Source organism: Mytilus californianus, unplaced genomic scaffold, assembly GCF_021869535.1.
Source record: "Mytilus californianus isolate M0D057914Y unplaced genomic scaffold, xbMytCali1.0.p SCAF_4, whole genome shotgun sequence".
Taxonomy (NCBI): Eukaryota; Metazoa; Mollusca; class Bivalvia; order Mytilida; family Mytilidae; genus Mytilus; species Mytilus californianus.
In genome coordinates this window covers 70,696,899-70,711,699 of record NW_026262690.1, presented here as the reverse complement: position 1 = coordinate 70,711,699, position 14,801 = coordinate 70,696,899, and the positions used below count along the sequence as shown (strand labels likewise).

Here is a 14,801-nt window from a genome sequence, read left to right as displayed (position 1 = left end):
ATACGACCAAAAAATTTTTAATTTTTGCGGTCGTATAAAAAGGAAAAAAATCTGCCCCCCCCAATTTTTTTAACCCCCTTATGATTCATCACCCCCAAACTCAATCCCAGCCTTCCCTTTGTGGTATGGTATCTTGCAGTACAATTTCAGAGAGATCCATACACTTGAACACAAGTTATTGTCTGGAAACTAGAAAAATGCTTATTTTTGGCCCCTTGTTCCTAAACGTTTTGGGCAATTACCCCAAAACTCAATTCCAGCTTTCCCTTTGTGATATGGAACCTTGCAGTACAATTTCATAAAAATCCATACACTTACTGTTACACATAAGTTTTTGTCATGAAACTAGAAAAATGCTTGTTTTTTGCCCCTAATTCCTAAAATTTTGAGGCAATTACCCCCAAAATCAATCCCAGCATTCCCTTTGTGATATGGAACCTTGCGGTACAATGTCAGAGAGATCCATACACTAACACACAAGTTATGTCTGGAAGTTACAAAAATGCTTATTTTTGGCCCCTAATTCCTTAACTGTTGGTACCATAACCCCCAAAATCAATCCCGAACTTCCTTTAGTGGTATTGAACCTTATGGTAAAATTTCATAGAGATCCATTCACTTAAACTAAAGTTAGAGTGCGAAAACCAATGTGTCTTCGGACGACGACGACGCCAACGTCATACCAATATACAACCGCAAAAAATTTTGCAGTTGTATAATTGTGGTACGGAACCTTCGGGATCCATACACGTATACTCAATTTATTGTCTGGAAACCAAGTGTCTTTGGACGGCAACAACAGCAAATAGACTGACAATGACAATGTTCTGCTGGGTGGATTTCACTTTCTGGAAATTTGTAGATCAGAAAAAGGGCTGGACAAAACAAGTTGAACTGCCAGCTATTGTGCACAAATGATGCCCCTGCTCTAAGTATATGTTAATAAGGAAATTGATTAGCAAAGAATGTGAAAACACAATAGTTTAGCTTGATCACATGAAGCTTGATTCCAAATTTCAGAAAGGATTTTTAGTTTTTGAGAAAACTTATGAAAATTTTATGCATTGCCTTTATGTGTAAGAATATACAAGTATGTTTTGAACAGGAAGTTGTTTAGTGAAGAATCTGAAAATGCATCACATGGTATATCCTGCTGACAGGAAGCTTGATACCTAAGTTCATGTAGCTTTGATTTGTTATTCATAAGGAAAGTGCTACAAAAGCTTCATGGGCCAGACGAAAGATTGTTAACCAGTACACACCCCTCCGTCAGACGGGGTATAAACATTCCATTAACTTTACCTCACCTTTTATCATTTAATCAGCTGGGTATATATGGATAATGATAAGTCCAAATAGTGAGAGGGATATTCTGCACATCTACACAAAATATTGAACTAATCCTGAAAAAATGTCCATTTTGGAAACACTTTCCAACCTACCTAAATAAGTATGAGTATGTGTTATAAACCATTCTAAGCACATATAAAAAGAAACAAGCATTCTGAGAGTATTGCATGTACATAGTCCCCTACCATTTTACTTGAACAAAATGCTAACTTGTTCTATAACTTGTCATGGTGTAAACAAAAAGTAAATATCATGTCAATATCTTGCATGACTAAAAACAGTGTGGAAAACTGATTATACGAGTGAAATAAACATTAGATATGATTAATAGTTCTCTAAAAATTAGATATGATGTAATACAGTGTATATCTATTTTAAAATTATAATTAAATATAATTAATAGTTCCAAATATTTTTTTCTTTCATTTGTCACAAACTAATATAGATTTGTAACTTATCTATAAAATGTCAACAACTTTTATCTACACAATGTAATGTATTGAAATATATACATTAATAAAAATAGATTATTATCTAATTAAAGGATTTCTCTTCATAATTTTTTTTTTATATCTATAGCATTCAGAAAATTAGTTTATACTAAATAACAAACAAACCTTCAAGTTATATCTACTTATTTCAAGGAAGATAACAATAATCATATTTTTTGGATGCTATGTTTTCCCGAAGTACCCGTTATTAAATTTTAAATGATTTGTAACAATGAAGAAACAATTGTTATAAAGAGAAATAACACATCTCAAATCGAAACATGATTGCTTATCTTCTCGAGACCAATCAGAAATATAAGAATATAAACTGTTGACAGAGAACTGTCTTGCCTATCGGCATATAATTCAGAAAAAGACAACCTGATGGACAGCAACATTGCTTATTAATTCAGTCACTGGACCATGATCTAGAAAATGGTCAACAAACTGAGATGTACAGACAGTAATGTAACTTTATAGAAAATATCGTTGTTTATTGTAAGTAGTTCCTATCAATATAACTTGAGCAGAAAAACTTGACATTGAAAATTTATCATGAATTCACTGAACCATAAACTAGGGGGCAGGGCCTCGAAATGGTCATCGAACTGATAGTAATGCAACTTCATAGCAGAAAACTTAACATTGAAAATTGCTAATGAATTCAAAGTCACCAGACCATGTCCTAGGGGGCAGGGCCTCAAAATAGTCGTCAAACTGATATGTACTGATAGTAATGCAACTTCATACAAAATATCATTGATCTATCAAAAGTAGATCCTATCAAACTAACTTAAGCAGAAAACTTAACATTGAAAATTGCTAATTAATTCAAAGTCACTGGACCATGGTCTAGGTGGCAGCGCCTAAAACTGATAGTAATACAACTTTATATCAAATATCAATGATCTATCACAAGTAGTTTCTATCTAACTTTAGCAGAAAACTTAACAAAAAAAATGTCTGGACTTTTACAAGTGCTTACCCAGAAGTGTGTGCAGGGAGGCAGGAAACAGAACTATATTTTTTCAGGGCCTAAATATTTAAAGAAATTACATTTGTATATCAGATCAAGAAAATTAAAAAAGAAGGAATTGACTTGCACATTTGGATAGGTAAAAAAATATAGACACTCACTGTAAGATAAGAAAATTAAAATGACAAGTGTTTGAGATGTAATTTTAAGTGTAACTTTATAAAGTTTCTAACAAGTTTAAAGGCTTCAGAAGCAGTGATTTCAAATTATTTGATACAGTCCAATGCATTGCTAGTAAATCATTTATTTCCAAGTTTAAAATGAAATAGAGAATGGAAACGGGAAATGTGTCCAAGAAACACCAAAGAGCAGAAAACAGTATATCTATACATCCTTAATAATAACATCTGGTTATAAATCAGTGACACTACTTTTATAAATACAATTCACTAAAATTATGAAGTGAGTTTTCTTTTCAAATCAATTAATTTCAATACATAAGAATAACATGTAATTATTTACAATTTATTTTATTTCTGTATCATGTTTGTACAAAGTTTAGGAATTAGCATTAGGTCCCTTCCTTCGTCCAAATGTGGATACAACAACACCAAATCTTCTGTTGTATTGCTGACGTCTCTTGGCACGGCCAGTCTTCTTCTTCTTGGCCTCTTGCTTTTCAACCTACATAACCAAACAATGAATGTAGATTTTTTTAATTGAAATATAAGAATGTTTCCATGGACTACTCCTGCTAACATACAAGATTTAACATGCTTACCTATTTGCAAAATGGATTCTAGAACCAGGAATTTTTGAATTGCAAAAAAAAAAGGTCCAAATTTAAATTTTTGAATTATATCTCCTCAAATGGTGTTTTACTATGCATGCTTCAAAGGTTTCTCTAAATTAATATCTGAAATACTTGGTGAAATATACTTTAAGCCTTAATAAGTTTTAAAGGGAGATAATATCAATATTTCAAAAGATCAAATGATTTTAGATGATCTCCCATGGAAACTTATGAACAACATAATGTAATTTCACATCTATTTTACTGAATATAACATGTTTTAAATCAAACTGATGTCTGATTCTTATGAATATAGTAAATTTATTATAAAAATAGTATGAAAGCTTAATTTGGACATTTTTATATAAATTCAAAACCTCTCACCTTTCAATTGACTCTTTAAAATAATATGTATAGAAATGTTTAGCAAAGCAATGTAATGGAATTAAGTCTTATAGGATTGAAGGTATGTTTTATTTTAACACTTTGCACTATGGTCACTTGTCAGACTAGTTTTCAACAGCAGTTGGTTAAAAATCCTTACCATCTGAATGGTTTAGTGCAGTAGCTACGTGGAGAACAACACTTACAGCCAAGTCAGAGTAACATAAGTACATTGTACATCTGGTTCTAAACTTTTATCACAATATCATAAACATAACCACCAGCTTAAATTACATTTAAAATATCCTAGGATTAATTATAAATTCTACGATTGTATATCTATGATACAAGTTAACGCTACGATTACATTGAAGGTAACATTATGCATACACCAATAAGTATCGATGGAGGAAGGGCATGTCATCATAAACATAACTTAATTTATATTTAAATTAGGATTCTTTATTATAATAACAGATAGTTGAAATACCCATGCCAAAACACAGCTCGTTTTTTAATATTTATTTGTCAAATTTGGTCTCTTGTAAAGAGTTGTCTCGATCATTGCCAATCATACCACATCTTCTTTTTTTATATTTAAAGCTTCTTACTGACTCATATAAAACATGAAATAGACATGGATCGATTCACTTCCGCCCACTCGTATACCCGTGGACACGCGTGGACAACGTGGGCACGTGGACAGAGAGTGCCCACGCCCATGGTGGGCACGTGGAAATAGCAAAATCCACGTGAGCTGTAGTGTATGTATTCATAACAAGAGGCTGTCATGTCAGAGTGACAGCAAACCGGTTTTCTTGCAGAAGTTGAACCCTGAACAGTTGCATAAGTATGGACACAGCATTTAAGCGTAAAACAGCCCTGAATTTGGATTGTGACTGAATATTTGACACAAAAGAGGTTTGTGACACAAAATGAATGTGGTCAAAGAACTGAAAAATTTGAAATTAGACATTTACCTATTATGGTCCAATATCCAAAATCTAAGTACATTGTTAGAATCAGCATATCAAAGAACCAAAGAATTCAATTTTTGATGAACTCAAACAAAAGTTTAATTTAGGACCCTTTGGACCTCAATGTGGTATTATTTTATTAATAATGAAAATAAATACAGGTTTAGATTCAGCATTTCAAAGAACCCTATATATATATTCAATTTATGTTGAAATCAAACACAGTTTAATTTTGGACCCCAATTTGGACCAACTTGAAAACTCGGCCCAAAATCAGAAATCTAAATATATGTTTATTAATAGACAATATAAGCTTAGTTTTTAAAGGAGTTTCCTTGATAAAAAAAAATATATATATATATAGCATTCAGAAAATTAGTTTATACAGAATAACAATGTAATGAAATATATCCTTAAATAAAAATAGATTATTATCTAATGTAAATGATATTTGCAATCAGGATCAAGTAAAAAATATATACTTATTAATTAATTACATATCTGTTCAAAGGGAAATACCTCAAAATAAACAAGAGACCAAATGACATAGAAATTACATTTCTGTTCAAAGGGAAATAACTCAAAATCATATAATAAGTTTCCCTTTTGGCTATTGAAAGGTCTACAACTCAACAACGAGAAAAGCTAAAATCTGAACTTCATCTTCATTTAGTCACAGGAAACAACATATCTAAATTTGAAAAGATTTGTCAAAGCGTTTTCATGTTAATGAACGGACACTGTTTGGCAGCCATCCGCCTGTCGTACATCCCCAAATCAATAACCAATTTTTCTTTCGAAAATCTGGTTAAAATTGTAATTTAGCTATTACTTATGTTTTATGGAGTCTGATTCTCAAGTAGTTCAATATTGTTTGATAAGATTTTAAACATGTTACACCAATTACAATTATGATTAATGTTTGTATCTACAGATCCAAAAAGTGGTAACACATTACAACTCATCCCTGTCAAGCTGCTGACCAAATACGAAATAATTCTGTTCAGTAATTCCTGATATTAAGTGCAACAAAAATATTTTTGGACAAATGGACAGCATGATTTTTTTATTAATTGTTAGAGGCTTTGAACTAGCTGTCCGCAACTGTGAGTACTCTCAGATCTACACTTAGTGTCTTTTTGTTGTTTCAGGGTTTGACACTAACTAAATGTATGTACTAGCCTGCAGGGCTAGTGAAATTATTTTCTACTAGTCCTCTTGTCAATTTACTAGTCCTCCTAGTGCTGAAGGCACTTGGACGGTCGTGCCACAGGCACAACCCTATCTAGGAGGGTCTGGGGGCATGCCCCCCAGAAAATTTTGATACAAATGAAGCTAAATCCTGTGTTCTGGAGCATTTCCAGAGGGCTTTGAACACGTTTTGTTACATGAAATTTCACTGGTTTGCTAATAAAAAATACAAAAAAAAAAAAAAAAATCATATTTTTATCATCTATATTAAGAATGTGTTCGAATTATTTTGAAGACCCCTTTCGATCATTACATCATCATCCTCATTTTACTTATCATTATTACTAGTGTCTTCAATGAAGATGGATAAGTTAGGAATTTAAAAATACACCAACAAAAGAGGAAAGGTTTGCCCTTGCTGTTTTTTGTCATAATTCTTCATGGACTCCTTCTTTTCCCTTGTTGTTTCAGTTTATTTTATTTTTTTGCAGGAAAAGATTTTATTCCTAAAAATCTGTATAGTTTTACCAGAGACCAAAGAATTGTATAGTATACAAATCCTTGCAGAGACCTATAATTTTGTTTTTATGAATCTGTATAGTTTTACCAGAGACCAAGGAATTGTATAGTATACAAATCCTTGCAGAGACCTATAATTTTGTTTTTATGAATCTGTATAGTTTTACCAGAGACCAAGGAATTGTATAGTATACAAATCCTTGCAGAGACCTATAATTTTGTTTTTTATGACAGTAATTCAATGATATTGTTTGCCTCAAATTACATTCGAAATACAGCTTTTTCCCCTAGAGAAAATTCCCAATTACTAAAAAAATGGCTTAAAATTCCTGCCAATAAGTTGTACAATTTTTCCCAAACAGTGATGGTATCGGTAGTAATGTATGTAAATTTCGTATTCATGTTATTATTTTGATATTATGAAAGCACTTTTGAGATCCAGGTTTCTGATTAGAATCATCACAGCGTTTGTAACACACATGGTTTTCAATGTATTAAGTACCATCATTGTTTCCGTTTCTTTCCCCTCCCCAAAAAGTACCTTTCATGTTAAAAAAATGTCTGACAATCAAAATATACGTGAATAAACTTTGTACAATAAAGACAGCAAAGGTCAGCAAAAAATCTGGGATTTGTTGACAATTAAAATTTTGTGAAATTCCTAGTTTTTAACAAAATTTTGACTAGCCCGTCGGACTACTGTGATGAAAACTTTACTAGCCCTCCCTAATTTTTACTAGCCTCGGGCTAGCGGACTAGCGTTAGTGTCGAACCCTGTGTTTGGATGTACAAGTACCCGGCCACATCCACTTGTATTTGTAGTATTTGTATTTTTATCCATCTGATGAGTTAAGCCTCTTTCAACTGATTTTTATAGTTCGTTCTTATGTTGTACTGTTACACCACTGTCCCAGGTTAGGGGGAGGGTTGGGATCCCTCTAACATGTTTAACCCCTGCCACATTCTGTATGTATGTGCCTGTCCCAAGTCAGGAGCCTGTAATTCAGTGGTTGTCGTTTGTTTATGTTTTACACATTTGTTTTTTCGTTCATTTTTTGTACATAAATTAGGCCGTTAGTTTCTCGTTTGAATTGTTTTACATTTGTCATTTCGTGGCCTTTTATAACTGACTGTGCAGTATGGGCTTTGCTCATTGTTGAAGGCCGTACGGTGACCTATAGTTGTTAATTTCTGTGTCATTTGGTCTCTTGTGGAGAGTTGTCTCATTGGCAATCATACCACACCTTCTTTTTTAAATAAACAAGGTGATAATATGAATATAAATTTGGGGTATAATAATATCTAATTTTTGTATACTCATACAGCAATATCTTACTTTAGGTGTCTGTCCCTTGACTTTTCCTGCACGAGCAAGAGAACCGTGAACTTTACCTGTTGATAAAAAAATTATACTTTTAAAGAAAATTCAGCATTGTTACGATCAAAGTATCATCTATAAGATTTATGTTGGTCTAGGGAAAAGGAGAAGATTCACAAATGCTAGATTAGGTGCTAATAAAATGCTTCGCTGGGGCGCAGCTTGATACGACCGCAGAGGTCGAACCCTGAACAGTTGGGGCAAGTATGGACACAACATTCAAGCTTGATACAGCTCTGAATTTGGATTGTGATTAAATATTTGACACAGCATAGGTTTCTGACACAGAAAGAATGTGGTCTAAGAACTTGAATTTTTTTAATTTACCTATTATGGTCCAATGTCCAAAATCAAAATACATGGTTAGATTCAGCATATCAAAGAACCCCATATATTCAATTTTTGTTAAAATCAAACAAAGTTTAATTTTGGACCCCAACTTGGACAAACTTGAAAACTGGGCCCATAATCAAAAATCTAAACACATGTTTAGATTCAGCATATCAAAGAACCCTAAGAATTCAATTTTTGCTAAAATCAAACTAAGTTTAATTTTGGACCCTTTGGACCTTAATGTAGACCAATTTAAAAAACGGGACTTAAAATTAAAAATCTAAATACACGGTTAGATTTGGAATATCAAAAAACCCCAATAATTCAATTTTTGATGAAATCAAACAAAGTTTAATTTTGGACCCTTTTGACCTCAATATGAACCAATTTGATAGCGGGGCCCACAAATAAAAAATCTAAGTTCATGGTTAGATTCAGCATATCAAAGAACCCCATATATTCAATTTTTGTTGAAATAAAAAAAAGTATAATTTTGGACCCCAACTTGGACCAACTTGAAAACTGGGCCCATAATCAAAAATCTAAACACATGTTTAGATTCAGCATATCAAAGAACCCCAAGAATTCAATTTTTGTTAAAATCAAAGTAAGTTTAATTTTGGACCCTTTGGACCTCAATGAAGACCAATTTAAAAAACGGGACCCAAATTAAAAATCTAAAAACACGGTTAGATTTGGCATATCAAAGAACCCCAATAATTCAATTTTCGATGAAATCAAACAAAGTTTAATTTTGGACCCTTTTGACCTCAATATGAACCAATTTGATAGCGGGGCCTACAAATAAAAAATCTAAATACATGGTTAGATTCAGCATATCAAAGAACCTCATATATTAAATTTTTGTTGAAATCAAACAAAGTTTAATTTTGGACCCCAATTTGGACCAACTTGAAAACTGGGCCCATAATCAAAAATCTAAATACATGTTTAGATTCAGCATATCAAAGAACCCCATATATTCAATTTTTGTTGAAATCAAACAAAGTTTAAATACTGGACCCTATCTTGGACCAACTTGAAAACTGGGCCCATAATCAAAAATCTAAACACATGTTTAGATTCAGCAAATCAAAGAACCCCAAGAATTCAATTTTTGTTAAAATCAAACTAAGTTTAATTTGGACCCTTTGGACCTCAATGTAGACCAATTTAAAAAACAGGACCCAAAATTAAAAACCTAAATACACGGTTAGATTTGGAATATCAAAGAACCCCAATAATTCAATTTTAGATGAAATCAAACAAAGTTTAATTTTGGACCCTTTTGACCTCAATATGAACCAATTAGATAACGGGGTCCACAAATAAAAAATCTAAATACATGGTTAGATTCAGCATATCAAAGAACCCCATATATTCAATTTTTGTTGAAATCAAACAAAGTTTAATTTTGGACCCCAATTTGGACCAACTTGAAAACTGGGCCAAAAATCAAAAATCTAAATACATGTTTAGATTCAGCATATCGAAGAACCTCATATATTCAATTTTTGCTAAAATCAAACAAAGTTTAATTTTGGACCCTTTGGACATTAATGTAGACCAATTTGAAAACTGGACCCAAAATTAAAAATCTAAATACACTGTTAGATTCGGCATAACAAATAAATAAATGTGATCAAAGATTTTACAAATCTAATGCGCCATACTGTGCAATTAAAGATTACTTCTTGAAATTTTTCAATATTTGAAATTTGAAAAAAAAATAATATTTGAAGAATAATTCTTTTTAATTTCTGAAATCTGAAATGAGAAAAAATTGGCCCCCCACAATTTCTTTTTATCCCCCCCCCCCCCCCCCTTTTCCCCTAAAAAAATTCTTTCCCTCAAGATATGGTCATAATCTCAATTCAAATTTCCAATGGAGTTGGCAACCATAATTACCCATTTAAATTTACCATAGTGCTAACTTAATCTATTTTATAATAGAATTAATAAAAATATAGTGTCAAATCTTTCATATGGATTTTTTTTGTAAAAAAAAAGATGAAAACATTTGCAGATATTTTTACTGGTCTTCCTTTATAAATATGCATTTCTTTAAACATAATTTAAAAGCAGTGTAAGGGAAGTAACTAAAACGTTGTATTTGGATTACCTCCCTTACACTGTTTTAGATTATCTTTATTGTTCATTAACCATTACTTTATACATAATTTAAAAGCAGTGTAAGGGAGATAATTTCAATGATGTATTTGATGTATCTCCCTTACACTGCTTTAAATTATGTTTTGTACTAAAGTATTTGTCCATTAACCAGGACAACCTTGTTTTTCCCCCTTTTTTGCCCCTAATTCCTAAACGGTTTGAGCCATAACCCCCCAAAGCAAATCCTAACCATCCCTTTGTGGTATGGAAACTTGTAGTATAATTTCAGAGAGATCCATACACCGTTCCACAGTTATTGTCTGGAAACTAGAAAATGCTCATTTTTGGCCCCTTTTTGGCCCCTAATTCCTTAACTGTTGGTACCATAACCCCCAAAATCAATCCCAACCTTCCTTTTGTGGTATTTAACCTTATGGTCAAATTTCAAAAAGATCCATTCACTTAAACTAAAGTTAGAGTGCGAAAACCAATATGTATTCGGACGACGACGCCGGACGACGACGACGACGCCGGACGACGACGACGACGACGACGACGCCAACGTCATACCAATATACGACCACAAAATTTTTTTGCGGTCGTATAAAAATCAAAAGTATTATATTGTGCACCAAATGGTTAATTTTAATGTGCCGATTAGTTATTCTTCAAGTTCAATTTCTTATATTCTAATAGGCGGTTTGTCTCCAAAACTGACAAATATTTTAAATTCATGACATTTCCTCTTCAACCAATTTATATGCACTCTTTTCTCTGTTTGGAAAACATAAATCCAACTGTCGAGGATAGCAAATTTGAACTTCTAATGCTAAGGCATATATACATGTATTTAAAGTAAATGAAACATAGACTTGGTATGATAAAAAGATGATTTATGCTTTCATCAGCCTCGGATAAGACTAGATTTATAATTAGAAAATTAAAATACTTCTTGTCAAAGCTTTTCTAGTGTTGTCTTTAACAAAATGCACACATACATTTCTAGCAGTTTAGTATGTTATATAATGAAGTGAAAAGTCAAAAAATAAAAGCTTACCTCCAAGCATTCTGAGGTCAACATCAAGAGTTGAAAGTTCATTGACACTAGTTAGCTGGAAATCATCCTGTAAGGGTTTTCCTCCAAACATAATAACCTGTTCCTCAACTGGAAATCCATCCTTTGCTAATAAAAAGCTCTGAAACATAAAATGGTTTATTGCAGGTAATACTTTAATTTTAAATAAGTCTTTATATAATAGGTTATTGATAGTATGAGATCACCCCTCTCTTTTTGTTTGGGTTTGTGACTTTGTGTCACTTGGACTTTATATTTTTTTGTTGTGTTTTATTTACTTTTGTTTGTCTTTGGTTGTTTTTTTATTAATGCCATGGCATTGTCAGTTTGTTATTGACCTATGAGGCTTAATATCCCTTTGTTATCTTCTTCCTCTTTTTTTTCAATATATCTTCCTTCATATTTCATGCCAATTAGTAAAATTATAAAGAATATCACAAAACATATGAAAGTTATCTCTATGACTTGGAAAAATGTAGTAACAAAAAAAAAAGCATTATCTAGAGAGCAGCACAGTGGGTTTCCAAGTGGAAAAATAGGATGCTCTTGTTGTTGAGTAAGTGATATAATTATACAGAAAGGCTGGCCTTGGACAATAATTAGTGATGCATGTATGTGGTCAGTCCAAGCTTTATACATGTACATATGACTCTTTTGTATGCATTTTGCTGTAAATATATTATAAATATGCAAATGTTTATTTGAATAAAAATAACTTAATATGGATTAGGTAAAATCATTAGTTTGAAAAATGATAAGAGCGCCCTATATATCAATAACAAACATGGCGGAACGTAAACAAACCACCTCACGATTTTTTCTCTCTTATTTCTTGCTTATTGTACTCTATATAATCTGCACCCCTTCTGGCAGGTTCAATTTTGGAGAATAAAACCGCGGACTATACAAGCCTTTTAACAGTATTAGATTTTTTATATATCTCGTAGCTTATGCCCCTTTAAGCAATAATCTAGATGTATATATTTAAATCATATTGGATAAAACATCTGCCATTTAAAAATTTCAACATTCACCTTGATATCTGCAATGGTTTCTGTTCCGGACACCTCAAAGGTGTGGGTTTGGCTACCCCGTACAAAAAGCTGCATTTTTAACCTACTGATAAAAATAAAATAAATGTGATAATTATCTACAGTTTTTGTCAGACAAGTAATACTCATGATACATCAAATGCATATTCAATATCAATGTGAAATAAATGTGGATAGTGTCCACATGTGGACACAGATGATGCCCCCGCTTGCGTATCATATAGTTATAAAGGGACATAACTGAAGAATGGTAAAAGTGACGCTACCCAAATTGGAACTTGATCTGAGTTTTGTGGTAATAAGCATTGTGTGTAAGTCTCATAACATTTGGTTGAGGCTAACTTAATTACAGAACAGAAACTAAAAATTCAGCAATTTTTCTATTTGTAAACACGCATAACTCTAGAACGGTTGTGTACAAGTTTTATAACATTTGGTTGAGAAAAACTAAAGTGAGAGAACGGAAACGAAAAATTCTGTAATTTTTTTGTTTATAAAGGGACATAACTCAAGAATGGTAAAAGTGTCGCCACCAAATTTCGTTCTTAATCTGTATTATGTAGTAATAAGCATTGTGTATAAGTTTCATAACATTTGGTTGAGGCAAACTAAAGTTAGAAAACGGAAACAAAAAATTTGTACTTGATCTTAGTTTTGTGGTAATGAATATTGTGTATAGGTTTCATAATGTTTGGTTTGGGCAAACTTAAGTTACAGAATGGAAACTAAATATTTTGCAATCATTCGATTTATAAAGGGGCATAACTCAATAATGGTTAAAGTGACACTACCCAAATTCAACTTGATCTGTGTTTTATCAGTGGAAGTCAAAATTAAACATTGCATTGTATAAAGCATTGATTGTAGTTGATTCAACTATAATCATGGACAAAGGAAGATAACTCCATTTTTTAAAAATTTACTTGATATTTACAAGGACGTATATGTTAGTTATACGTCCTTGATATTTAGAAGAAAATAAAAATTTTGCAATTTTTCCATTTATAAAGGGGCATAACTCTAGAACAGTTAAAGTGATGCCACCAAAATTCAAACTTGATCTGTGTTTTGTGGTAATAAGCCTTGTGTATAAGTTTCATAACATTTGGTTGAGGCAAACTTAAGTTAGAGAACGGAAACTAAAAATTTTGCAATTTTCCCACTTATAAAGGGGCATAACTCTAGAACGTTTAAAATGACGCCACCAAAATTCAAACTTGATCTTTGTTTTGTGGTAATAAGCATTGTGTATAAGTTTCATAACATTTTGTTGAGCCAAACTCAAGTTAGAGAACGGAAACCAATTTTGGGACGTACGGACGTACGTACGTACAGACGGACAAGGGAGCATAAAAAAGAAATTTGCTCTTGAGACGACAGAATCTCATAAGGATATGACTCCATACCAATATTCAAGTTGGAAACCCTGTCCTTAGGCTTACCAGACTCTTAGCATGGGGTCTGACTAGTTTTCCCACTACTGTGAAGCTGGGGATGAGTTAGCAATGCACCTACCTCTCTGTTTTTCGTCAATACGTGGGTCTGAAGGTTGTGAAATATTTCAACGCTTTAAATATATAGTTTCGATACCCTAAAATAGAACAATAATCATCTAACAAAACTTACACGTGCTGGTGCAATGCAAATTCAGCCCAAAAAGGAAGTTAACACTGAGCATGCGTCAAAACGGAAGCAAGACAACTCGCCACACTGCAAAATCGCCCCACACCAAACGCCCCACTTTTTCACCAACTCGCCCCACTTTTTAAAAAATCGCTCCACTCTGGTTTACCAACTCGCCCCACTTATGACAAAGGGTAAACCGATAATATATAATAAAGATCTGCCAACTCGCCCTACTTATGAAAACTTATCTACACAGAATAAAACAAATCACTTGTATTCAATTTTCGATTTTTATTAGTGGGACGAGTTGGTAGTCATTAATGCAGTAAGATATTATTCTTTTTTTCATAAGTGAGACGAGTTGGTAGACCTTTATTCAGCGGGATTTTACCCTTTTTCATAAGTGGGGCGAATTTGTTGGACTATAAAATACATCGGGATTTTTATTTTTCATAAGTGGGGCGAGTTGGCAGACCTTTATTCAGCGGGATTTTACTATTTTTTATAAGTGGGGCGAGTTGGCAGACCTTTTATATTCAGCGGG

The 14,801-nt window shown here is 32.6% G+C and overlaps 1 protein-coding gene across 3 annotated transcripts; it reads right to left on the bottom strand.

Moving 5' to 3' along the window:
- Positions 1-3,331: 3,331 nt before the first annotated feature.
- LOC127698704 (FAU ubiquitin-like and ribosomal protein S30) lies at positions 3,332-14,310 on the bottom strand. 3 transcript variants are annotated; one of them, XM_052202334.1, is made up of 5 exons: positions 14,258-14,310; positions 12,614-12,695; positions 11,562-11,700; positions 8,018-8,073; positions 3,332-3,501 (listed from the first exon to the last, which is right to left on the bottom strand). In XM_052202334.1, exons 2-5 carry the CDS (start codon positions 12,686-12,688, stop codon positions 3,376-3,378), a joined length of 396 nt encoding a protein of 131 aa, XP_052058294.1. In that variant the 5' UTR covers positions 12,689-12,695; positions 14,258-14,310; the 3' UTR covers positions 3,332-3,375. The 3 variants fall into 3 exon arrangements, with proteins under 3 accessions (XP_052058294.1, XP_052058296.1, XP_052058297.1); XM_052202336.1 differs by having other exon boundaries at positions 12,614-12,698; positions 14,258-14,306; XM_052202337.1 differs by lacking the exon at positions 14,258-14,310 and adding an exon at positions 14,147-14,162 and having other exon boundaries at positions 12,614-12,698.
- Positions 14,311-14,801: the final 491 nt, after the last annotated feature.

What these genes read in the sequence shown, in the direction of transcription:
- LOC127698704 (XM_052202334.1), bottom strand. Translation starts at nt 12,688, where the DNA reads ATGCAGCTTTTTGTACGGGGTAGCCAAACCCACACCTTTGAGGTGTCC. An exon ending in TGACCTCAGAATGCTTGGAG is followed by an intron (nt 8,074 to 11,561) that starts GTAAGCTTTTAT and finishes TTTTATCAACAG; the next exon opens with GTAAAGTTCACGGTTCTCTT. An exon ending in TCAAGGGACAGACACCTAAA is followed by an intron (nt 3,502 to 8,017) that starts GTAAGATATTGC and finishes TTGGTTATGTAG; the next exon opens with GTTGAAAAGCAAGAGGCCAA.